Source organism: Tenrec ecaudatus, chromosome 2 (assembly GCF_050624435.1).
Source record: "Tenrec ecaudatus isolate mTenEca1 chromosome 2, mTenEca1.hap1, whole genome shotgun sequence".
Classification (NCBI taxonomy): Eukaryota; Metazoa; Chordata; class Mammalia; order Afrosoricida; family Tenrecidae; genus Tenrec; species Tenrec ecaudatus.
Window position 1 is genome coordinate 183,776,102 of NC_134531.1, and position 25,466 is coordinate 183,801,567.

Below are 25,466 nucleotides of genomic sequence, written 5' to 3' on the forward strand. Positions count from 1 at the left end.
TGGGGAAATAGATCTATGTGCACATACTTATAGGTTTAGTATTGAGATAGCAGATGGACATTGGGCCTCTACTCAAGTGCTTCCTTAATGTAAGAACACTTTGTTCTATTAACCTGGCATTCCATGATGCTCACCTTCCTGGCACAGTCGCTGAAGACAACGCGGATGCATAATCAAATGTGGTGAAGAAAGCTGATGTTGCCCAGCTATCAAAAGATATAGCATCTGGGGTCTTAAAGCCTTGAAGGTAAACAAGCGGCCATCTAGTGGAGAAGCAACAAAGCCCACATGGAAGAAGCACACTAGCCTGTGTGATCACAAGGTGTCAATGGGATCAGGTATCAGACATCAAGGAACAAAAAATCATATCATTGTGAATGAGGGGGAGTGCAGATTGGGGACCCAAGAACCATCTGTAGGCAACTGGACATCCCCTTATAGAAGGGTTGTGGGGGAGAGATGAGCAAGTCAGGGTGCAATATAGCAATGATGAAACATACAACTTCCCTCTAGTTCTTAAATGCTTCCTTATCCCCACTATGATGACCCCAATTCTACCTTACAAATCCAGCTAGACCAGAGCATGTACACTGATACAGATCAGAGATGGAAACACAGGGAATCCAGGACAGATAAACCTCTCAGGACCAATATTGAGAGTAGTCATACCAGGAGGGTAAGGGGAAGGTAGGGGGAGAAGTGGGGAACCAATCACAATGATCTACATATAACCCCCTCCCAGGGGAATGGACCATAGAAAAGTGGGTAAAGGAAGACATCAGACAGTATAAGACATGAAAAAATAAAAATAATTTATAAATTGTCCAGGGTTTGTGAGGGAGGGTGGGTGAAAAAATGAGGAGTTGATACCAAGGGCTCAAGTAGGAAGAAAATGTTTTGAGAATGATGATGGCAACAAATGTACAAAAGTGTCTGACAATGAATGGATGGATGGATTGTGATAAGAGTTGTATGAGCCCCCAATCAAATGATTAAAACAATACAAAAGCCTGATTGCATAATGAGTTACACATTGATCTGCTAACCAGAAGGCCAGCAGTTCAAACATAACAGGTGCTCCTTAGAATAAAGACGAGGTGCAGAAACCCACGAGGATCCAGTTCTACTCTGTCCTGTAGGTCGTTATGAACCAGAATCGACTGCATGTCTGTGAGTTTGAGTGTTTCGAGTAAAGAGTCACTCACTATCTAGTAGAAGAGTTCTGAAGGTACAAAAGTATGGTTACTGTCAGTTACATTATTTGAGGGGACCCCCTACTATAAAGGGATGCACCCAAAGCTGAAATGTATATGAAGGCGTTTACTTTGGAGGTGCCCACCGATTGATAGAGATTCTCTCTGGGAATGTGGGGTGTTTCCTGCTTGGAGAAGCACTGTCAGATGGTAGCATTCCCAAGCCATCCTGGAACAGGCAGGGCTGGATTATCAGGGAAGGTGCGCTTGTAAAAATTAGAAGACAGGGAAGGGAGGGGAGTCGGAGCATGGCCAGAAGGAGGAGAATGGTGGGGAGAAGGAAGGAAGATCTTTTTAAAAATAATAAGAGAAGCAAAGAGGTTTATTGAAATTCAATTCGGGGACACATTTGATTTCACAAAATAATCTCAGAGGCCCCTGAGAAGAACTCTTGTTAAGAGAGTAGCTTTGGTGACAGGTGGTGAATGTAGACATGTGGCATAGGTATCTCATATGTTGTCGTCTGAAATGCCAGTCTCCCAGCATTCATTTTCACGCTCAGCTTGGGCAGTTCTCTTTAGCAAACAGGCCTAAACTTAACACACCAGCCTAGCTTCGCCTGACTCTGCCGAGCAGGGATGCGGTCAGGGAAGCAGGAGCAACAGCAGCCCCGCATCAAGGCCTGGAAAAGCTGAAGGCCGCAGCGCCGGGGCTCTGGCCTCCAAGTGAAACTCCGGAGCTGCCGACTGTAGCGCGAGGTGGAAAAGAGTCCACCTTGCCATCGGCAAGGCCTGGTTTCCTGGTTTGAATGCGTAGACTTGCACAAGGTAGCCCTGGCCTCGAAGTGGGGATAGAAATACACCCCTTAGTAGGGTTAAGCTTCTGTGGCGAGCACTTGACCTCTACCCTATAAAGCGCAGTGTCCACACCCCCCAGCTGCTTTGCAGGAAAAAGCTGGGTCAGTCCCTTGTGTCAAGATCAAAGCCCACTGCCATGGAGATGGCTTTGATGTGGCGCAACCCTGTAGGACAGAGGAGAGCTGCTCCTTTGGCTCTCCTTATGGGAGCAGACAGCCTCGTCCTTCTTTCTCAGAGTGGCTGACGAGTTTGAACCTCAGACCTTATGAATAGCAGTCCAATGCTTAACCCATAGCACAACCAGGGTAAATCCTACTCCATCCTATAGGTAGAATCACTGAGTCACGGGGTAACTCCACAGATTTGGGATGTGTGTTGGGTATGAACCTCTGGCTGCCATAAGTGGTTAAGTGCTCAGCTCTGAACCCAGGGGTTGATGGAGGCAACCACCCAGAGGCTCGTTGGAAGAAAGGCCTGGCTCTCTAAGACCCTGCGGGTGCAGCTCTGCTCTGAAGCACCCGGGGTCTGTGTGAGTCAGAACCAAGTAAGCGTCAATCAGGTTTTCTGGCTGGTGTTGCTTGGGTTGGCGTTCAAAGCTGCCATAAGTGCAGGAGCATCAGTGGTAATGGCGGTTTTGGATTAAGGTGGCTCCGTGTGGGGGTAGTTACAATTCAAGAGTTTCCTACAAAAATCCTGGGGGACGAGGGCTGTCATATAACCACTGTTTGATCAACTCAGAAAGGCACCTTGCCATTTCAGAATCCTTTAGCATGTCATAGAACACTCTTTTCTAACCAAACCCGCTGCCTTCACAGTGACCCTGTGCAGGGTTTCCAAGACTGTAACTCCGCATGGAAGCACACGGCCTCCCGCTCTTCTCCGGAGATTGGGCTCAAATTATTGACTTTGGGATTCCTCCACCTCTATTGCACTGCACGTCCCTGTTACAAACAAGGCTGAGCTCCAGGAGCCAGACCCACCTAGTGTGAAGGGCTCTCTGTCGAAGGGAGCCAGGGACCGGTCCAGGGGAGGTTTCTTGCTTCTGTCTATGGAAGGAGCCGGCACTGGACGGAAAGAAAGCAGAGAGGTCAGTAAACAAGAAGGGCGTGTTTGGCTGGGGACGGCAGGGCAGGTGAGCAGGTGGGCAGGAAGGGGGCTCGTGTACTCACGCTTCGCTGTCTTGGGGTTTCTGCTTCTGTGCTCCTCGTGGTTGGGCTGGGGTGAGGGTAGTGGCTGTTTACAGAAAAAGACCCAAATGTGAGCCAGCATTCCCGGCACATCAGACAGGCCTGGAGGCTTTGTCTCCCCTAACAGCTCCGGCTCTGTTCATCTTTCTCCATCATCAGGTGCCTCCAATATACTTCCAGTGGCCACCAACTTGAAGATGCCTCCTGGCCATCCCCGTGCACGTCAGAGGAGACTGTGCTCTAGGGTTTGAAATAGCTGATTTGGGTGTGTGTGTGTGTGGGGGGGGAGGTAGGTTGCCAGCCCTTTCTTCTAAGGCACCTCTGGGAATGCCCAGTCAGATTTCAACAAGTGTGTTATTTGTAAATACAGGCGGCTCCCACAGCCCTGTTGTGCAACCGAACTGCACACGCAAGATAGAAACGCCCATTTTCTGGGTGAGAGGTGTGTGCGGTGTGAGCTACATTTGGAGCATTAAGGAATATACCCCCACCCCTCCAACGCTCCCTGGCATTTTGGCATTACAAACCCACTGCTGTGGAGTTGTCGCCTGTGACTCCACGGGGTTTCCAAGGCCGTAATCTCTATGGGAGCAGACTGCCACATCTTTCTCCCGTGGGGGCAGGTTCGAACTGCAGACCTTGTGGTTAGCTCGTGAGCCCCTGACCATTGCAGCAGTACCCAGGTCACTTGTAAAGAGACCAAATTCTCAGGGACTGACTCTCCAGCCTGAGCTTCTGGGTGTGTCTCTGGGAGGTCACCGGCCCCACAGGGCCTGCACTATGTGCTGGAAGAAAGAGGGAAGCTCCTTTGCTGGTTCTTCTTTCTCCCTGGGTTGACTGCCCTGCAGCCCCTGTGGGGTCAAGGCATTTGTGCCTGCCACTTCAGGCATTGGCCAGCAGGTGGCAGAAACCTGTGCTGAAGAGAAGACTTGTGCCCGCCCAAGCCTTGTAGGTGCCAGCTATTCCGCAAGATTTGCTTAGAGATTATTTTACAGCTTTCACTTATTTCTAATCATGAAAAATAACAGCAGCACAATACCAGAAAGAAGCTGGTTATGAAACAAGTAGTTTTACAAGGCCTTGTGATAAGAGTAAAAATCACCTATGATCTCTAATAGATAAAGACATAAATTAGTAGCATCTCTTCCCTCTCCCCAACTCTTGGACAGAGGAAATAGCCGAGAGAACCCCAAGTGCCATTGGAGGGGCCTACCGCGTGGTTCCTGCTGGCTGTTGGGGGAGGGAGAGCGGCCATCGGTCTCTGGGGTGGCACAGGAGGCTGCTGGGGGCTCTTCCCGGTGGGGGGCCGATCTATGGAAATGCAAAGGCACAAGATGAAAAAAGAGACACTAAGCCCAGGAGAGAGGGGGCCACACTCATGTCCTCTCCAGGCAGTTCCAGAGCCCAGCTCTGCATGGCTTCAGTCCTAGGATGCCTGACCCCCCAGGCTCCAGTGCCCCCTCCCCATGCCAGTGCAAGCCCAGTCGTGGTAAGGGCTTGTCCCAAACATGAGGAGCCCTGGACCTCATGCCAGCCCCATTTCCTGAGCCCCTTAACATTATTCCCTTCATACTCAGCGACTTTCACCTGAAGCCCTGCAAATGAATACTCACTAGAGGTTGGCCGATCCAAGAGTGAAAAAAGGCCTCTTTACTTTAGCTAAGCCAGCAGCAGGAGGAAGTGCGCTCAGACACTATGGTCCAGAAGTAAATGTGCACATGTCCTGTAAGGTGCAGTTACACGAGCACACACACGCTCACACAGGACCCATGCACACACAGATGCACACCTACACACGGATAAACTTGCAGAGGTGTGTGCAGATGCATACCCCCATGAATGCTCACGAAGCCATGCTTAGACACATAAGCAGAGGAATGCATGCACACACAGGCATGTAAGCCTGCTCATGGAGATGTATGCACACATGTGCATGTGGAGTTGGAGATGGGCATGTATAGAAATACACACATGTGGGCACACAAACACACTGGTGCATGCTGGACACAGAAGTGCATGTGCCCACGGACTCATCCAGCTGCCCGTGAGGTTAAGTCCTTGTCACTGCTTATGAGGCTCTTGCTCTGGGTTGTCTCCCTTCTCCCCACACTTCCTCTTTGGAGTCATTCCTGCCCCTAAAAGGAGGGGCTGGGCAGGGCACCTGGGCACCAACTCCCTTCACCAGATCACGCGCTCTCAACTGGGGTTGGACCTGCCTTGAGCAGAAACGCACATTACTCCATCACTGCAGAAGTAACCTGAGGCCATGCCAGCAGGCCAGAGGTCCCTTTCCCATGTGTCAGAGAACGTCAAGGAGCCAAGGAGTCCCGGGTATCCTCTACCCTACCCTAGCCCTGGCTGGCAGAGGCGTCTTCCTCAGGGCACAAGACTCCAGCCAGCCCTCAACATGTCAGCCCCTCCAACATGTCAGGCTCGTCAACCCCCAAGGCCTCTGTGCAGCCGGTGCCCTGTTTAGAGTGCTCCTCCCATTCCCTCTCTGCCTTCACGTGACAACTCCTACGTATCCCTAACCAAACCACACAAGCCGACCCACTCCCATAGCGTCTAGACTCCCAGTGGTTCTCAACCTTCCTCATGCCGCGACCCTTTGATACAGTTCCTCATGTTGTGGTGACTCCCAACCATAACATTATTTTCAATGCTACTTCATCACATTGCTACTTCATCGCTGTAATTTTGCTGCTTTTATGCATCAGGCGACCCCTGTGAAAGGGGTCACGACCCACAGGTTGAGAACTGCTGGTCTAGACTGACTCACAGCAAACCTATAGGTCAGAGTAGAACTGCCCCTGTGGGTTTCCAAGACTGTAACTCTTTACAGGAGGAGAACGATGCTTCGTCTTCCCCCCATGGTGGTTTAGAACTACTGACCTTGCAATTTGCAGCCCAACAAATTTGAAATCACCTGTTGCTCCCTGCAAGAAAGATGAGGCTTTCTACTCCCTTTACTCTCTTAGAAACCCACAGAGGCAGTTCTACTCTGTGCCAGAGGCCGGCCATGAGTTGGAATGGCCCTGATGGCGGTGTCTCGTACATGACACCTTAAGGATCGAATGCTCAGGGGAGCGAGCCCGCACCAGGCATGCCCTCCAGCCAGTCCTCCCGGCACTTGTCCCTGCCGAGTTAAGGTTGCCATGTGGCTGTCAGATGCTGTCTCATCCCGGAGACTGGGAATTATTTAGGGTGAGGCCCCTCTCATGCACTGTATCCTCAGAACTGACCCTCAGGTGGTACCCAACAAGTCCTAGCTAGTTCTCTGCGCCTCCATGCCCCTGCGTGTGCAATGGGCTCCACCATTGTCGTCTGGGTCTCACAGGGCGCTTAAGAACGCAGCCTGAGGCTTTGAGATTGGGTTCACATAGTGCTTTTCCGCTGTGATGTGGGACACAATCACAACAGCGAGGCCGTGTGCATTTCTGTGCGTGGGACTGCTCGTCCCTGTCCCCGTGTGCTGTCTGATTCAGAATGCTGCAAGTGCAAGTTCGTCTGCTGCCTTTCTGTCACGGCCACCACTACAAGGGCCCTGAGGGTGGGCCTTTCCCCCTAGGGCTTTCCCCGGTACTCAGAACAAAGCCCATCCCATGGTGCTACCAAAACTAAAACTAAACCAAGGGTTGACCTCATGTCAGTCTCAGTTCCCGGAGACCCAGGCGCTGCAGAGTAGAACTGTGCCCCGTGGGACCTTCGTGGCAGGGGGAGGGTGGGAAAGGGGGGACCTTTCCACAGCGGCCTGCAGGTCTTTCTTCTGCGGTGCCTCTGGGGGACCCAAGCAGAGTGCATAACCGTCTGTGCCCTCCAGGGACTCCGGGCCTGTCCTAGGAGCTCTGGGGCTTCTGTTGGAGGTACTAGTGCAGACATGAGAGGGCAGGGGCTACACAGGCACAGACAGGCAACGGAATCTTTGGAGGCAGTTTCCATTTTTTCTTAAGTAGAGTCAAGCCCATTTCAGTATCTTCATGCTTATGGTAACCATCTGTGGGTGCTGGGCACTGTGCATCGCATCGATGCCAACTCAGAGCGCCCCTGCAGGACAGGGTAGAGCTGCCGCTGTGAGTTTCCGAGACTGAGACTCTTGATGGGAGTAGACAGCCCTGTCTGTCTCCTGCGGGGTTGCTGGTGGCTTCAAACGGCTAACTTTGCGGTCAGTGGCCCTGTGTCACCACTGTGCTGACAGACTGCCAGCCAACAATGGTGGTAAAAGCTGGGGAGGGTACTCTTGAGGGTCTGTGTACCCAAGGACTGCATTACAACTGAAAAATGCCCATCAATGGTGAGCTCAGGCTGGCACGCAGTCACTGCAGACAAGGACTCGGCTGCTTTAGTCTCAGTCGTCATACCAAGCCCCCGTGGGCCACACAGTGAGCATCCCTGGTCCACAGGGGAAGGAACGGAGGCCCGGAGGGGAGAGGCACTGGACTAGGAACAAGCTGAGTTGTCCTCAGGGCCCAGGCTGTCGGCAGCCGGCTGGGCTCTGAGCTGCCAGGGACAGACGTCAGCAGGGCGAGTGGGGGCTGGGGTCCTCACCGATGTACATGGAGTTGGGGAAGGGCTTGGAGGGCAGGATGTTGTTCTGCAGGGCCTCCTCGTCGTTGGACGGTGGCGGCTCGTAATCGGCGTCATCCTCCAGGGCTGCCTCAGCCTCCTCATTGGGGGACTCGTAGTCATCGTCCTCCTCCTCCTTATCCTGGTCCTCATTGGGGCTTTCATAGTCATCATCTTCCTGGGGACACACAGGGACAGGGACATGGGAGTGGGTAGAGGCCCCGCCCACCTCTAGGTGCCTGTGTCTACTCTCTTCCGCCAACAGCCGCCCACCCCGGAGTGGGTACTCCACTTTACAGATGGGGAAGCTGAGGTCAGGGAGCCAGCCCACCCGCCACAGACTTGAGATCTCCACCAAGGTCTCCCAACCATTAAAGATGCAAAGACTAAAACTAAAACCCGTTTCTGGCCTGTCAACTCTGACTCTCGGTACCCCTAGGTGCCCCGGAGTAGGCCTGTCCTCAGTAGGGCTCGTCGGCTCCTTCTTCTGAAGTGGACCACCAGGCCTTTCTTCTGAGGGCCATCTGGGTGGACGCAAACTGGCAGCTTTGGGGCTAGTAGCAGAGGCAAGTGCTTTTCCCTCTCTAGTTCCGTCTGCACAGCAGAGCAGAGCAGGGAGGTGGGGAGGAAGCGACACTGGCCAAGTGACAGCAGGAGACGCATTTCTTTTTCTCCAGGCATGGTGCCAAGCAGACTCCCTGCCTGGGGCATTTGTGGGGACGCTGTGGGCCAAGGGCTCTGCCTAGGGTGTTCTTGCCAGGGCAGCTCCGTGCCCCCTTGAGGGCCATGCTAGTGGGGGAACCAGATAGCCAAAGCCTGCTCATCAGAGCCGCTTCAGTTGTCTGAGAGGACCCAGGCAGAGTTTTGTTCTTTGTCTCTGAGAGCTGAGGGGAAACGACAGTAGACAGCGGTTATCCATGGAGTCTGAAACGAAACTGCTGACACGCCTCTTTGGGGAACGCTGCTGTTCCTCAACGTCTTTCTGTTTGTTTTCGTTGCCTTTGGCTGCTTCTTGGGTCTCAGAGGAAGAAAGCCCTCCGTGCTGAGTGGCTGGCTGCCCTTGAAGCAGGCTATGAAAGTGGGGGGTCTGGGTGGGGCAGCAGTTGGTTAGCACACTCCGCTGCTGACTGGAGGCTGCAAGGGCACGTCCATGCGTAGGCACCTCAGGAGGAAGGCCTGGCCTCTGCTGCTGTAAAATCAGCCACTGGCAAGTCTATGGAGCACACGCCCACCTGATTTCTGTAGAGCAAGAGAGCCCAGTGCCTCCACGCCAGGGCTCATGGGTGAGATGGGGTCCCTCTGAGTACTAACTGGTGGAACCAAAGAGCTTTGTAACACTTGCGTGAGCAGGGCAGATTCCAGGCCAGCCCATGAGACTCGAGTTGGGGACCCCAAGGGACCCAGAGACTGAGGAGGGCTGAGGATCTAAAGGGCTGAGGGTCCTGACTGAAGACTTGTATCCGGGGTTGTTCCTGATCTAGAATTGTAACTTGTTACTTCCCTCACACATCGCATCGCTGCGAATGAGGCCTGTGCTTTCTGTGGCCGCTGCCAGGAAGGGTCACACCCGGCAGAGGAGTAGGGAGTGCCATGGGAGGGGTGGCTGGCGTGGAAATTGGGAAGAAGACTGAAGAAGGCAAGCATGTGTGGCTTCTGCCTGCGAGGGGTCAGCCTTGGGCTGTAGTTCTTGCTTCTCCTTCCCGCTTTGAGAAGCGAGAGGAGGGCAGACCCCTCCCCGCTGGCAGGCTATTTTAACAGTTAGGATCAATTGAATGCCAACTGGCCTTGAAAGTAATGGCTTCCCCAGCAGAGGTGGTGCGCCCCGCCTCCGAGGGACAAGGGACGAGGGGCTCCTCACAGCACATGGGGGCACATCAAGGAGCCCAGGGCCCTTCTCAGCAGGCAAGGACCGTGTGGAAAGGAAGCGCTCACTGGGCGTGGCCCCCGAGTGAAGAAGGGGATGTATGCAGCACACTGCGCAGCCCAGACACCCCGACAGCCTTCAGGGGTGGCCTAAGGAAGGCTGACCTTAGGGTGTTGAATCGCAAACTTCTTGAGGAATAGCGGAAGCAAACCGACGGCGGGGCGGGGAGTGGGGGTGAGTTTTGCCTGCGCGCAGAGAAAGGCCTCATGACCTCACTCTCCCTGCCAGCATTCCTATGGCCCCAGAGCCGGTGTGGGGTGCCTCCGAGCTGCTTGCGCTGCCCAGTGGCCTCAGGGGGCGGGGAGACGTGCTCCATGGGACAGTCTTGGCTGGGGTCTTCGGTGTGGAAGCCAGTTGCCCTGTTTTTCCCCACAGAGCAGCTGGAGGGGTTCGAGCAGCCTTGCTTTTGGGGAGCAGCTGGGCACCGTGGAACGGCACACCACTCATCTCAGCACTGAGGTCACAGAGAGGCAGCCCCTCCGCTACTGCGAGCCTCGCCTCGCCTCGAGCGACCTTGTCCCTCTCGGCCTGCCCAGCCCAGCCCCAAGGTCCCGACCAGACTTGGCCCTTCAACCAGACTTGCTCTGTCACAGACCTTCGCTCTCACCTTCAAGAGCAAGGCTTCGCTCCAACACTTTTAGACACCTTTTGTCCCCAGCTCTAGTTCGTGTCATCTCTAGCATAGAATTGTTCCCAGGACAGGGCCCCGCTCCATTCCCCATGTCTTCGTCTTCCTCGGGAAGAGTGAGGCACGTAATGAAACATCCGAGTTTTAACTCCCCGAGTTCAGGGCAGCCCCTCAGTTGGGGAGCAAGAGTGAGGCCCCGCGCCTTGGTTATGCAGCGCAGGGGCGCACGTGCTGGGTGAAGCCTGCGCACAGTGAAAGCCATGGGCAGCCCGCCCCTCATTCCCGGGAAGAAACAGCCCGTAAAGGAGTCCTCGCTTTCACTGTTTGGTGCCTGCTTTGTAACAGAAGGAGAGGCAGCCCCGTCTCAGAAGTCCGCTTGGCTGAGGGCGAGGGGCCCGGTTCTAGGCTTTTCTCTTAGGAGTATATGGCTAGCATACATTGTCAGGTTCCCCAGGGGTGCCCGGCTGCTTCGTCTGAGGCCAAGACTGGACAATGATCCGGTCTGAAGACCTCCACCCAAGTGTGGAGGCCCAGGGTAGCATGGGGAGGTCGATGGTTCAGGTCAACTCAGAAGGGTCCCCCACGCAAGACCTAGTCATCTGCTCCCAGATAGCGCTCCATCACCACCCTGGTGGAGCACAGCTCTACTTTTGACCCCGTGGGGTCACCATGCGGCAGACTCAACCCGATGGAGGCTGGTTCCACCTGGGTCTGGCACCATGCGTGGGGCCACGTCTGTGGTGGGGCTGGGGCGAGGGTGCACAGCCCTCACCAGAGTCAAACGGAGACACCGTGAGCCTGTAAGTGCAATGGGCTGTTGGCTGGCACCTTCCTGTTGTCCTCCCAGAGGTCGCTTTGCAGACCTCTGACCCGAGCTATGGTATTTTCAATGACTCCGTGTGCGTGAGAAAGTCAGGCAAAGAATAAGGAAGAGCAAGGCAGAAGGTGGGCTTTGGGGTCTTGGTGCTGGCAACGAACGGCGACGTTACCTTGGCCTCTCAGGAGCATGAGCACTCTGTCTCAGAAGAAGAGCATTCGGTCAGAGTGCTCTTTGGAAGCAAGGATGGAGAGGCTCTGTCTCCCGTCCTTGGGGACCTGCCTCGGGAAAGGACCTCATGCTTGGTAAAGTCAAGTAAAACAGAGGAAGAGCCCTAAAGGGACAGAGGCTACAATAACAGGCTCAGACACAGCAATGGTGACAATGGTGCAGGCCTGAGCCTGATGTCACAGGTGCTCCATGAGTCAGAACTGTCCCCATGGCACCCACCACCACCACCACCACCACCACCACCAGCGTACTCTGAACTCTCCTTCCTTGCTCCCAGTCATGGGGATGTCTGTCCAGGGGAAGGGCCTGGTAGTGTCCATGTCTAGGAGCACGGCCCCTTTGGAGACTGGTTGCAGCTAAGCCACGTTGCTAGGATGCTAATGATGGGTAATTGATGGGCCAGCAAAGTACAACCCAGCGTAGGTGGAGTCCGCCCTCCTTCTGCTTTATAAAGGATGGTCTCTTGGTGGGTGAAAAGGCAGCAGAAGGCATTGTCTTTGGTGCCCAAACAGTAGATCTGAACACTTTGTCTGAGCCCTGGCCCGGTGTCAATTAGCTAGAGGCCTTGCTGCTGTGGAAATTTGTTCCTCCTGGAAAAGGCTCTCTGAAAAGTGCTGAAAGGTAGAAGGGCAACCCCCGCCATACTCACAAAGGATGACCAGCCCCCGTTGTCGTCTTCGTGGCTTTCTGTGGGAGGAGACAGCACTGGTGTCAGTCCCCAAAGAAGCCCCTAGACAGCAGTCCCAGCTGCTCCTGCACCCACTGCCCCGTCCCAGGCTCCATCTGACCATCATCAGCTTGAAATCACCTCTAGAATTTCTACCCAAGGAGTTGACTCTACCAGAAGGCAGCAGTTCTCAACCTTTCACTCACTTTCACAAAACTTGCCTGAGTGGCACTTTAACAAACGCAGGGCCTGGGGCTCCATCGCTTTAGCTTTGGATACTGCAGGCCTAATTGGAGCCCAGGGGTCTGCATTTTGACACTGTGTTAGTCGCCAGCAAATTCCTAGAAAGACTTCCAAGCAGGGGGCTAGCTCAGCGTAGGTGCTGGATCAGTGGCCGAGCCCTCCCTGTGTGTGCTCTGAATCCCCCGGTGGTCTTCACAGAGGGTCCCAGCTGATCGTGGCCATAAGCCAGCTGGCCTTTAGACTGCCTTCTCGCTTCCCCTTAAGTGAGCCCTAACCCTCATCTGGAGAAGAACCAGCTGACTGGTGGTTGAGTCGGGCATCTACCTGGCACCGGAGAGTCCCAGAAACCAGATGCTAAGAGGATACTATCTATCATCCCCCAAAGCCATTACCCCTCAACCCTGGGCCCTTTACCTGGCTCTTCAACAAACTTCTGGACTTGGGGTCTGTGAAAGCAAACAGAATTACGTTAGTGGCCTGTTTATTTAAGAAGCACCCCCTCTTCCCTCTCTTCCCTCTATCCAGCCCAACAAGAGGCACCCCGAGAGAAGTATGTCCTACTGCCCCAGGACCTCGTCTGTGATGGTTGGCAACAGGGGCCAGACTTCCCAGAATTCTGGAAACCACCCAAGCACACTGGGGATGTGGCTGGGAGCTCGTGACTGCTCAACGCTCCAGGGGAAGTCCCCTGCTGTTCCTGTGGACAAGGAAAGAGACTCGCCCTCTCCCTGGGCACCGCCTAGAAGAGCCATGGTCTCGAGAGGCCCCTGCAGGTCTCAGCTCAGGAGTAACAGTCCTGTGTGATTGGGGTTCCCAGGCAGCCAAGCAACCCTGTCCCGCTCACTTGCGTGTGAAGAAGCTCCTCCTCTCTTCATTCTTGTTGATGTCTTGGCTCAGCTTACTGAGAATCCTACGAGATAGAAGAGCCCAATGTTCCCACAGAAGACAGCACCACAGAGGAAGAGGAGAAGCCAACGTCTCCTCCCCCGGTGCAACCTTCACACCGAGCCCCGAAGCGCCCTGGTGACTGACCTGGTCCAACCTTCACCAACCCCCTCCTCTCCTCCTGTGGCCTCCAGCCTGCCCAGCCTCCTTCCCCTCCGTGGGCCCTCTCCCCTCACTTGTCTCAGCTTTACCCCTGTCAGACTTGGCTCCCGCCAGTCCCACTGCTGATCTGTATCTGTGTCCAGTCTGCCTTTAAGCCTTCCATTAAGTCTTGTGGGTTTCCCCTTCTCCAAAGTTCTGTCACCTTGTGATCTGGGCACGATAGCGCGGTCTCATTGCCAACTCCGGGGTCTCAAGGCCCTGATGCCTGACTTGACCTGCTCAGGCATCCTCAAGTCATCTCTGAGACCGGGGCGAGCTGCATTTCATTGCCTCGCTCTTGTCAGATGTCCCAGTGGGCTGTTCTTTGGGCTATTATCTCCCCCACCCCTGCTCCTCCCCCCATGCATCCTATGCAGTGGCATGGGTTCCTGGCCAGGTGTGGAGAGCCCTGTCTGCACAGGCAGGTTCACCGTTCTCTGAGACCATCCTTGGCCAGAATGCTAGTCCTTACTTTAGTCCTTAGGAACTGGAATGCACACACGGTGCACACGGATATACGCACACACTGTGCATGTGCAGGCTTGTGCACAGTGCATTGAGAGAGAAGGCGCATGGCATTGACGTGTATTTAGAGAGACGGCTCCTGGGTGTTGCAAAGGTTGTCATGCTCAGCTGCCAGCTGAAAGGTTGGAGGTTTGAGTCTGTGTACCCAGAGATGCCTTGGAAGAGAGGTCTGGCAGTCTACTTCTGGAACCCCCTTGGGAGCACAGTTTTACTTGGACACACACACACAGGATTGTCTGAAGTGAACTTGGCTCAATAGCCACCAATGGTCTATATTCCCAAGCCCTAGGACCCGGGGCTTCCAATCAAGTCTGTGTCCCAAGCACAACCCCAAACGAGCACCCATCCTGATTTTCCAGCCTCCAGGACACCACATTTTACCCGACTGCCGAGACCCCCGGGACGCCGTGAGCAAACAGACTCTGGGTTTCCTAGAGACTTGGGACAGCTGGGGGAGTCTTCAAGATTTTCTGGTCAATTTCATGTGAGAAAGGAGGTGATGGAGGTACAGACCAGGGAAGCAGGTTAACAACGAAGGCCACACCTCCCCACGGCACACACCAGCCCTGGAAGCCAGGCTCCCTGATGCTCAGGCCAGCATATTTGCAATTCACCACATCTTCAGGGAAATTTCTTTTGGCGACCTCCTGCTCAGGAGTGGGTGCTACCCAGTCCTTGGCCCATCTGCTAACAGGGCCTATGAACTACATTTCTTCTGTCTGGTGACCCTCTCAGGGAACGAGGCTGGGGAAGCTAGACTGCTAGGTTAGAAAGATGGATCTCAGTACCCATCACCTCTCTCTTCCCTCCCTTCCCCAGCTCCAGGCTCCCAGATCTCTCAGAAGCTGCCTCCCCACGTCAATGAGCACAGCAAAATGAAGGCATGTTGACCAACATGGGAAGGACTTAGGAAGACAGAGAGAGAGCCGCCGTGAGTGAATCTTCTGCAAGTGTCTTATCCGTGGGATCACAGGCTTCAGAGGCTGTCCAGAGCCCAGATGCTTTGAAGCAGGCATGAGGGCTTCCCAGAAGCCCCTGCCCCTAGCCCACCCAGGCAGGTCCCCACTGTGTGTCCTTGCGCTGCCTTTGAATTGATCTTTCCAGAAGATGCAGAGACCCCACTCTCCTCCCTGCTCTGAGCTGCACCCTGCCACCTGCTCGCTCACAGGCTCCAGGTAGGGCCCGGGCTCCATGCCAGGCAGGGGCAGGGCTGGTTCACTGACAGTAGCCTTTTCTAGGGGAGAGCCATGTTTGATCCCCGGTCAGTGCACCTCATGCACGGCCATCACCCATCTGTGCCTTACTGTGTGGCTGAAAAGGTCTCAGCAGAGCTTCCAAACCAGGGTGGACTAGGAAGAAAAGGCGGTGATGCAATCCTGGAAATCTGCCCGTGGATCACGACCGTCTGATCTACCACTGAGCACGGGCGGGGCAGGGTCAGGTGGCATTTCATGCCACTGAGCATGGATGGGCTCACTCCAAGCTGAGGGCTCACGCAGCTCATGTCAGCTGACCGCAGAGCCGCTAGGCGGCTTACAGATGCACCGATGAACAAGACAAGGCCCCGGTCTTCCAGGAGCCTCCTCACTATGGGGGAGAGTCAGGCAATGAACAGTGAAGAGCCCATCAGAGAAGCAGCACCAATCGAGGGAGAGGGCCTGGCCATCAGCCTGAACTCCACAGGTTCAGGCTCAGAGAGACCCTCCAAGAAGGGAAAGTATAAGTGAGTGCTGCTGATGGGAGGGGCCCTGGTGATGCAGGGGTTACTATCTCAGCTATTAACGGAGAGGTCAGCAGTTCCAACCTACCAGCCACTCCTCGGAAAAAAGATGTACCAGTCTGTAGCCAGGAAAAAAAGTTGGTTTTTTTAAGTGAAACAAAACAAAACAAAAATGCTGCAATTGCATTCATTCCCAGGCTATAGATCTTTATGAGTACAGACAGGCAGCCTTATCTCTCTCTCCGGTGGAGTGGCTGGTGGGTTTGAACCACTGACCTTGTGGTTAGCGTCCCAACACGCAACCAAAGTTCCTTCTTATAACGATTTACAGGCTTACAGTGCAGTTCTACTGAGTCCTATAGGGTCACTATGAGTCAGAATCAACGCAATCGATTGCAATGGGTGCCTGAAGACACACGCATGCATGCACGCATGTGTAGTCTTTTATCTATGATTTGGTCAGTAATAACCAGGAATCAGCTCGATGACAATGTGTTCAGCGTGGTTACTACATGTGGGGAGGCCAGTCAGAAGGGCAGAGGAGTGTCCAGTGGGGGTGGGGTTGCAATTTAAAATAAGGTGCCCAGGGCTGGCCCTGTGACATTTCTGCAATGACATATGGAGATGGGCAAGCTTCACCTTGGTGCCCCAGCCCACACAGCTCGCCCTGGGCTCTGGCTGCTCCCAGCCTGCTCTCTGCAGTGCCTCTGCTTACCAGTATCTGTAGCAGCCAGGCTGCAGGCTGCTGGGGCTCTGACTAGGTAAGGAAGGAAATGCCAAACCGCAGACCCCATCCGAGAAGCAGCACTGAGTGAGGGAGAGGGCAGGGCCTGGCAGTGGGCCTGCAGCTACATGCTCAGAGAGTTCCCGCACGGCAGCAAGACCTCTGCTGGGCATAAGAGGACATGGGGCATTGTGCTGGTAGGCAGGGTGGGGAGATGGCTGCTCTCTCCATGTGCAGACCTCCAAATGGGTCCTGTCCTCCTGGACCAAAGGACAGTGAGTGGCTGGAGTGACTCACCCCCCCCCCCAAAACCCCACAACCCCCCTGACTTTGCTCTGGACCAGGAAAGAGGAAGAAGGGGGTGGGGCAACCCATCGACAGTCACTCAATCTTGTTCCCCTTGTTTCAGGGATGAAATGGCTCTGCCACAGGGCTGAACCTCCAACAGGAAGTCAGGCCACTACAGTGAGGCGAGCTGCTGAGAGGGCCTGGCCAGGCCGCAGGCATCCATCCTAACTCGCTGTGTGGCTGCAGCCAGAATAAGGCCTCGTCTGGTCACACACTATGCCAGGAGCCTGCAGGCCCAGAGGTGAACCTGTGCCCCAACCTGAATCTGATCATGGTGGCCTACCCCACGGGTGTTATGCCCACACTGTGACCTCAGACAGGGCATTAAGCCTCAAATTCCTCCGCAGCAGAATAAGAGGATGTGTGCTGGCAGGTCTGTCCTGGACTTAACTGCCCACCGTCCCACCAGAGGGGGCTGGGGATCAGAAACAGCAACCGCATCCTGGTTTGGGCAAGACACCTGGATCTTCTGAGACATGGGGGAAACTGAGGGAGGAGAGGAGGAGGAGGAAGAGAGGAAGACAGAGGAACTTGATGATTGTGAAGGAGTCCTGGGTCTTCAACGTGCCTCCCAGGGTTTTCCCAGGAGAGCCAGCCCCTATGAAACAACCCCACCTCTAGGCGGCCAGTGCGGTACACACTGCGAGCAGAAGCCCACTCGCAAGTCTTGGCTCATCCTTGGTGGTCACAGGGGGCGTCAGAAATAAACTGAGTCAGAAAGGAGAGAGAAGGAGTGGCAGGAGGAGGGAAAGAAGGCACGGGATGTGAATGGAGGCGCTTCCTAAGCTGTACAGCGCAGGGTAACTGCAACCAGCTCCCCGCCATCGAGTCCATGCTGCCAACCCGCAGGACAGCGGAGAGCAGCCCCTGGCGGGGGGGGGGGGCAGTTCTGAGGCTGTGACTCTTGATAGGAGCAGAAACCCTCACCTTTCATGCTTCGGAGTCGCTGCTGGTTTCAAACTGTCACCCACTCTGCCACTGAGGCTCCTACCGCCCTTATGTGCTCACAAAACAAGGGCTCCTTGAACCTGGCTCACAGGGCTCAAAGGGAGAAGAAGCTAAGCAGCTCCCTGAGCGTCCTCACCTAGACCAAGGGACTATTAATAAAGTCCATGTCATCCAGGAAGGAAACCTGGAGGAACGGATGGTTGAAGACTGGAGACTAACCTGAGGCTTGGTGGCTCGAACCTACCCAGAGGCTCTGCACGGGGCAAGTCTGGCAATCTGCTCCTGTGAGGTGGGTGGGCAAGCAACCCCCAGAGCAGTCCGCCTCGCTCCCACGAGGTCACTGTGTGTCTGAATGGCCCTGATGCGGCCCAGCAGCAATGACCTCATGGGGTCAATGGGAGAGTGACTCACCCTGACCGGGTTGTGAGCTCTGCCATCGTTTGTACAGCAGTCCTGATTTGCACAATTTCCGAAGGTTGCTCACTAGTCTCTCTGGCTGGGGCAGGCAGGGTACAGAGCACCATGGGCACATCTCTCCCCCACCCCGGTTCTTTCCTCTCACCTGCACTGTCTTTACCTGTGTTTCCCAATCCTTTTGTCTGCTGCCAACCAAAACCAAACCCACCACCTTCAAGTCAGTTCTGATTCACAGTGACCCGATAGGACCGAGTAGCACTGGTTCTCTGAATTTCGGAGACGGCATATCTTTAGGGGAACGACGACAGAGAAGTAAGCATGGCCACTTTCACCAATAAGGCATGAGAGACAGGTACTCGCCGAAGGCCACGAGACCAGTTCTAGTGCCGGGCTGGGGTTGGGGGACTAGCTTTCTGGACTGACAGTAGTGAAGGAACAATGGCTAGTGGGAGCACCCTCCTGTGCAGAGGACCTTTGAAGGCTGAGGAGGGCTAGGAATCTCTGGAGGGATTTCCTCATAGTTCAGAAAGCCTTGGAGGATGCTTGGAGTAGCCCCTGGTAACATTTCAATTTGCCAAGGACTGGTCACATTCAAGGGGCACAATATGTTCTTCTCACCTCTGCGCCCCTTTTTCCTGTACCTTCTTACCTCTCCCCTAAATTCCTTCCCTCAAAGTACAAACGGGGTAACTAAGCACATGGAACAAGAGGCTACCTCCGTCACTAGAGACCGACGGTTGTGTGGTAGTCACATAATCTCCTGTCAACGTTAGGGTAATAAGAGTGAAGGGGTGGAGTCTAGCCTGTCAATCAGGTCACGGCTTGATGATGCCTTCTTGTGGGCATGGCCTTCTCAGGAGGATTCTGGGCACTTCCTCTCTTTCTCCTGGGAGACGGGCTGCATACACTCTGCTTCACCTTTTTGCTGTTGAGATACTCAGAGAGCCAGAGAAGTCCACCACTGAGATGGCTGAGATGCTTCACCGTCATTGGAGCCACAAGCCTTTCCACCCACAAGCCTGCGATCTCCCTGCATTCGGCATCATTGCATGTGCTGTGTGAGTCTGAAGAGGAATTTAGGGATCAGTATTGGACATATGGGCTAATATCAGACTTACGGACTTGATCTGGACAGGGCTGGATGTTTTCTCAATATGGAATTGCTCTTTGATATAAAACTCTCTCTTATACACATATGAGTGTCTATGAATTCGTTTCTCTAGTCAACCGGACCAACACAAGTTGCACCAGGAAGGCAGCCAAATAAGCAGATATCCTTGCGTGGCTGAGATGATTGCTTCTTAGATTTCCCAGTAAAACTTCACTCTCAGTAACAGAAATAACAAGAAGAAATAATTGATGGAGACTCTGAAGCTTCAAACCAGTTCCTTCCAGGTTGAACCTCTGCTCAGCATTTACATATTCACCCCAGCTCTATATTGAATCAGAAGCTACACCTTAGCAAGGTCCTTGGGTCATTCTTATGCCTGGATTCTGATCTCCTACATCTGCTGTGAAGATGCCAATCCTCAACAGGGTGTTGAACCCTGAGGTCTGGCGCCAGCCATCAGGGAACCAGTCACTACAAGGTCATGGCTACTTTGCTCTCCTTACCGAAAACAGTTACACTTGAATTTAAATAGAAAACAAGGAGCACATTCACCTTACATCAACTCCAAACTGACACAAACAAACAAACAAAATACTTCAACAAGTATTCTGCCCATTTAACCTGATTCTTCTTCTCAGCTGGATCTAAAGAGTCCTTACAAAGGGAGGCTTCAGTCTTATCTACAGTCCCTCCTCCCTGACAGCGATGGTCGATGGTCGTATCTGAGTCAAGCCATGTCCTGAGAGTGGCTGCCTTGCAGACAGAGCAAGCCTTCCTTGCCAGATCTCCCTTCCTATAGAATCTATTAAATGCTATTTGTCTTTGTTTTTTTAAACATCGGGGAAGGCCATTCCTGAGAAGAAATTTCCAAGTATGGACTCTCATTGGGTCTGCTGTGCATAAACAATTTAAAAAAGCATAGCCCTCAGGAAATGATCAGGGCAAATCCTCCTACGTAAAGGGAATGGAATGGACGAGTATGGATTGTTCAGGGACTCTGCAGTGGAGACCACAGCACACAATCTGTGTGGGCTACTTCCTTAACCGGCCATCACACCTTGGCATTCTTGGCCCTTCCATAGACAAGGAAACGGAAAGCAGGACTGTGGGTGGAAGTGACTTCTCCACATTCCCGCAGCCCATGGAGCCAGAGGCAGCCTTAGAGCCTGGACTTTTCTGAACATATTCTCTTCAAACCTCTTTCTCTCTCTCTCAACAGGATACAATAATTAGGAGAATCTTGAAACTGTGTTAACAAGCACAATTTGTTACTGTAGTAAGAATAAACCAAAAACCAAACTCATTACCATCGAAGAGAGGCCAATGCAAACCAACCTTCTAGAGGCATCTTTCTCCCTAGGAGCAGCTGGTGGGTTTGAACTACCAACCTTGTGGTTAGCAGAGCCCATCACCTACCCCACAGCTCCACCAGGACTCCTTTGCTTTCACAAACCAAACACATAGCCACTGAGTCAATTCTGACTCATGGAGACCCTACAGAGCAGGTAGAACTGCCCTCGTGGGTTTCTGAGCCTGTAACTCTTTATGGGAGTAGAGTCTCATCTTTTTCCCATGGAGCAGGTGGTGGTTTTGAACTGCTGACCTTGAACGTAGGACTCCAACACGGAACTGTTATACCACACAGGTTCCTTTGCTTTCATAAGTGAGAATATTTAGAGAAAAATATGTTTGGTCTCTCTCAACTCGAGCTCACTGCTATTGAGAGCTAATGTTGACTTATAGGACAGGGAACCCTGCTGGTGTAGTGGTTATGTGTTGGGCTGACATCCATAAGGTCAGCAGTGTGAAACCACTAGCAACTCTATGGGAGAAAGACTGGGCTTTCTACTCTCACAGGCAGTTACAGCCTCACAAACCCATAGGGGTCTTACTCTGAGTCAGTATTGACTCGAAAGCAAGTTTGAGTGATGGCAAGTTTAAGTTTTGTTTGGGGTTTAAAAGAGTAAAACTGCCCTTGTGAGTAATACTTTATGGGAGTAGAGAGCCCATCGTTCTACTGAGGAGTGGCTGGTGCTTTCAAACTACTGACCTTACGACTAGCAGCTCAATACATACACTCTATGCCAGGGGTCCTCACACGCTTTAAACAGGGGTCAATTTGCTGTCTCTTGGAGCCATTGGAGGGTCGGAGTATAGTTTAAAAACAGCTGTGAACAAATTCCAATACACACTGCACATATCTTATTTTGAAGTAAAAAAACAAAATGGGGCAAAAACACCCGGCGGGCCAGATAACTGTCCTCAGCAGGTCACATGTGGCCCGCGGGCCATAGTTTGAGGATGCCTGCTTATGCCATTCAGGGCATAGTGTTAATTCTATTTTACTCCTTTCACTTTCCCAATGGCCCTTGGAGATAGGCTTGATGATTATCCCCATTTTACAGATGAGGGACAGAGGCCTGGAGAATTGAAATCACCGAACCATAATCACCTAGCTAGTGACATTGCTTATTTCTCTAAAGGGTGATGGGAACAGATGGAAAGGGCAGTGGTGATGGTTGAACAAGGTGATGAATGCAGTCAATGTCATCGACTTGCACACGTTAAACACGTGGAAGGCTTGGCAAATGCTTGGTTCTATTTCTACCACCACCCTCCAAAACAGGAGAATAAGCAGATACAAACAAGTAGCTGAGCCAAGCGAGCCCATGTAACCCACTCCTTTATGGAGGAGAAACCTGCTGGTCCTGAGGAACTTGTCACAGGTCACAGAGAGCATTAGAAGGAGAGCTGATGTTGGACCCGATACAGGTCTGCCAGTGACACACTGAGTCTCTTACTTAAGACAGCCTGGTCCTCCTTCCTTGGACAGCCCCGCCATGTTCCCGCTTCATGACGCATGGGTGGGCCACAGAGATAGTACATATCTCTATTACTAATGTCCCTCCTACATTCGTTGACCTAACTTGCATCCCCTTTTCCAGGCAGATTTCAGTGTAAAGATGAAAAAGAAACCCCTAAGTGAAAAGTCCCTTCCTTATCTCTGTTTGCCCATCCTGATAACCCCCATCTTTACTTTATCTTCTTTCAGTGGGGTCATCTTGATTACTCTCAACTGGTGTCTGTGTCTCCAGGCCCCATCCACCCATCCCCTGACCCCAAATCTAAACCCACTGCCATCTGTGTGACTCCGACTCACAGCAAGCCCACATAGCATCGCGAATAGCATTAATCTTTACAAAGGACAACGTTCTTCATTCTCTCTTCCTTGAACTACTGAGGGCTTTGAACTATCAACCTGGTGGTTAGAAGCCCCGTGCCTAGTCACAACACCACCAGGGCTCTCTGCGAAGCTGTCTTTTTTACCTGTTGGCTTTATGTATCACTGCATTGATTTTAACTTATAGCAACCCCATGGGATGGATGGGAACTGCTCCCCCAGGCTTTCTGAGGCTGCAGTCTTTATGGGAGAAAATCGCCAGGTCTTGGTCCCGGTGGCGTCGTGGGTTAGAAGTCATCCTGCTGATGCAAGACCAGCGATTCAAAACCCAGCCTCTGTTTCCTACGTGAAGCCATCTGCTCCCACCAAGAGTCGCAGTCTCAGTAAGCCACGGCGGCAGTTCTGCTCCGTCCAATGAGGTGGCTGTAAGTCAGAATGGACTCCGTGGCAGTGACTTTGGCTTAGGCGATTTGTTTTGTTTTCTTTCTTTTCTTTGTTTTTTTACCTCCTGCAGAGCTGCTGGTGGGTCTGCGTGTCCACCAGAGGTAGCCATCGAATACTTGAACACTGTGCAACCCAGGTTTCCATCTTTTGCATCACAGAGGAGAAACCCCAGATGCAAATTGGGCGTCAGTATTCTCTCTGTTGGGCTCACATCTCTGACACTCTTTAGGTTCCTTAGAATGACCCTCAGAGATCTTCCAAATAGTGCCCCGTCCCCTTCCCAGTGTATGTGTTCCAACTGCTCCGACCCATGTGTAGTTCTGCCAACCCCACTGATGACTCAGTATGTCCCCATTCCTAGCGACCCTTCAATGAGTGGTTCATCTGACCACCCCTCCCCCAGAAGTTCCCCCTGAATACTCTTGGACCAGCATTAGGTATCCCTGCCTTTCAATTCTCATCACCCTTGTACACACACCTCCTTGTATACACACCTCACAGCACTCTTCTGTTGTTGCTACAGTGACCTGCCATCAAGACGACCACCAACTTTCCCCTCTCTTTTAAGGCACATACATAATCTATTTCAAAAACTCTTAACTTCCATTGAGTTAATTCCAACTCATAGAGAGCCTTATATAGTGTTCTCAAGACCATAAATGGTATGGGAGCCGACAGCCTCATCCTCCTGCAGAGCATCTGGTGGGCTTGAACTGCTGAACTTTTGGCTAACAGACCCAATGCTTAGTCCACTGTGCCACCTGGCTCCTTACATCAAAGTTTAGACAACTTGAAGTTTTACCACACTAAGTCTTTTTTCCTGGGTTTCGCACGGATCCTTTCTATTGCTAGGCCTTCCAATCTACTCACATTATCCTCTGCACTGTTTACTCTGAAGCCAATCCTTGGCCGTTCGTTTCATCTCAGATAGGAGAGCTCTCATTTCTAGAAGTTTGATCCAAATTTTTTTTTCCTTTGCAGTTGGCTTTTCCAGGTTTACATGTAATTTTCTGAGTGCATGGAGTTCCGTTAGACATATTGTCCTTATGTAGCAATTTCAGGGTCCGTCTCAGCTGTGGGTCCGTTTTGATGTGCTGGCTTTTCTCTTCATGATGGAGAATGTTTTCTTGCTTTTTGGCATCCTACTCGTCTCTAAAGGGACCTTGCCACTGGGATTCTGCTTTCTTTAGGGATAGGTGTTGTCATATTCCTACACATCGTGTTGGGTGGACTCTGTCCAGGGCTGCAGCTCAGTTACTTGGAAATTGTTTACTAGACGGGATCAGAACAGAGCCTAGGCTCAGGCGAATTCTATCCCACTACTGAGGAAAGAGCTTCTATGCATTCTTCTCAATTCTCTATGAATTCAGATATGCTTTACAGCCTATTTCTAGTCCTGTGACTGGCGACAGTGCTCTCTAATCTCTAGGGCAGTTCTTTTCCCAGATTCCAAGGAGTCCTGGTGGCGTAGTGGGCTACTCACTGAGTTGCCAACACAGGCCGGCAGTGCTACTCCACCTGCTCTGTTCTGAGGAAGAAAGATGAGGCAGTCTGCATCCCTGAAAATGCCAAGTCTCACAAACCCAAAGGGGCACCAATACTCTGTCCTACAAGGCAGTGGTGAGTTGACATCGACGCAATGGAATTTCCTCACATCCACCCATGGCTAAAAAGAAGCCGAGGCAGTTCCCACAGCTCCTTGCTTTGTAGCTCCCTTCTCTCTGGCTAGACCCCTGTACTCTCAGAACCACCTCTTTAAGTTAAGGGGATTCTAGGCTCTGCCTGTGGCTCCCCCTCCAGGGGCCAGGAACCTCTCTCAAGGCTGTGAGCAGGGTTCCCAGCACCTGTCTTCCATCCCTCATTGTCCCGTGTCCTGGAGCTGCGGCATCATAGATCCATCATGTAGCTATCCAGGCGCTTTTACTCCATCTTGGTGAGAAAGCCAAACTCACCGTGCATATGATATAAACGACTGAAACCCCCGAGGAACCTGCGTATGCTCATTTGTATAATTAAGAGCATTCGATGCATGAAAGACAAGCTCGGTAACCCTTCAGGCACAGTAACAGGAATAATGATCCCCTGGGGTATGGGAAGAAGAGAGGGTGGGAAGGGGTGAGGGGGAGCTGATAGCAATGATGACTGTACAACCCCCCTTGAGAAACTAGCAACAGAACTGTAGGGGAATGCATACATTGGATGGTGTAAGCTATGGCAAATAACAATAATATATGATTTCATAATAAGGGCTCCTGGGGGTAGCGTGGGGGAGGGGAGAATAAAGAGGAGCCAAAATCACAGAGTTCAAGAAGAAAGAAGATATTTTGAAACCGATGGTGGTAGTAATTGTACAATTGTGCTTGATCTAGCTGAATTATGGACTGTTTTAATATCTGTAAGAGCTCCCAATAAGATGATTAATTATCAAAACAGAAAGACAGAAACACCTCAGGCAACTCTCTCGGGGAGCGGTGGGAGCACGGTATCCTGGGTAGTGCAAAGGCCATGTAACCGGGCAGTGGACACTCAGCTCCAGCTGACTTTGCTTTCTCCGGCACATGGCAGGTGGGCAGCAATGGAAGTGCTCCGTGGCTGGCCCTTCCTCTACCGCACTCACTGACCATATGCGGCTAGTAAGCCCTTGGCGTGTGG

At 52.6% G+C, this 25,466-nt stretch overlaps 1 protein-coding gene across 1 annotated transcript in view; it reads right to left on the minus strand.

The window, feature by feature from the left end:
* Positions 1 to 25,466, minus strand: part of LCP2 (lymphocyte cytosolic protein 2) — a 57,976-nt gene that overhangs the window by 18,077 nt on the left and 14,433 nt on the right. Inside the window, exons 4-10 of the mRNA XM_075543202.1 lie at positions 13,155 to 13,220; positions 12,725 to 12,756; positions 12,050 to 12,087; positions 7,783 to 7,978; positions 4,451 to 4,548; positions 3,220 to 3,283; positions 3,031 to 3,114 (exon numbers count right to left, since the gene is read on the minus strand). Of these exons, the coding sequence (XP_075399317.1) occupies positions 3,031 to 3,114; positions 3,220 to 3,283; positions 4,451 to 4,548; positions 7,783 to 7,978; positions 12,050 to 12,087; positions 12,725 to 12,756; positions 13,155 to 13,220 (578 nt within the window). The remainder of the gene's footprint in view (positions 1 to 3,030; positions 3,115 to 3,219; positions 3,284 to 4,450; positions 4,549 to 7,782; positions 7,979 to 12,049; positions 12,088 to 12,724; positions 12,757 to 13,154; positions 13,221 to 25,466) is intronic.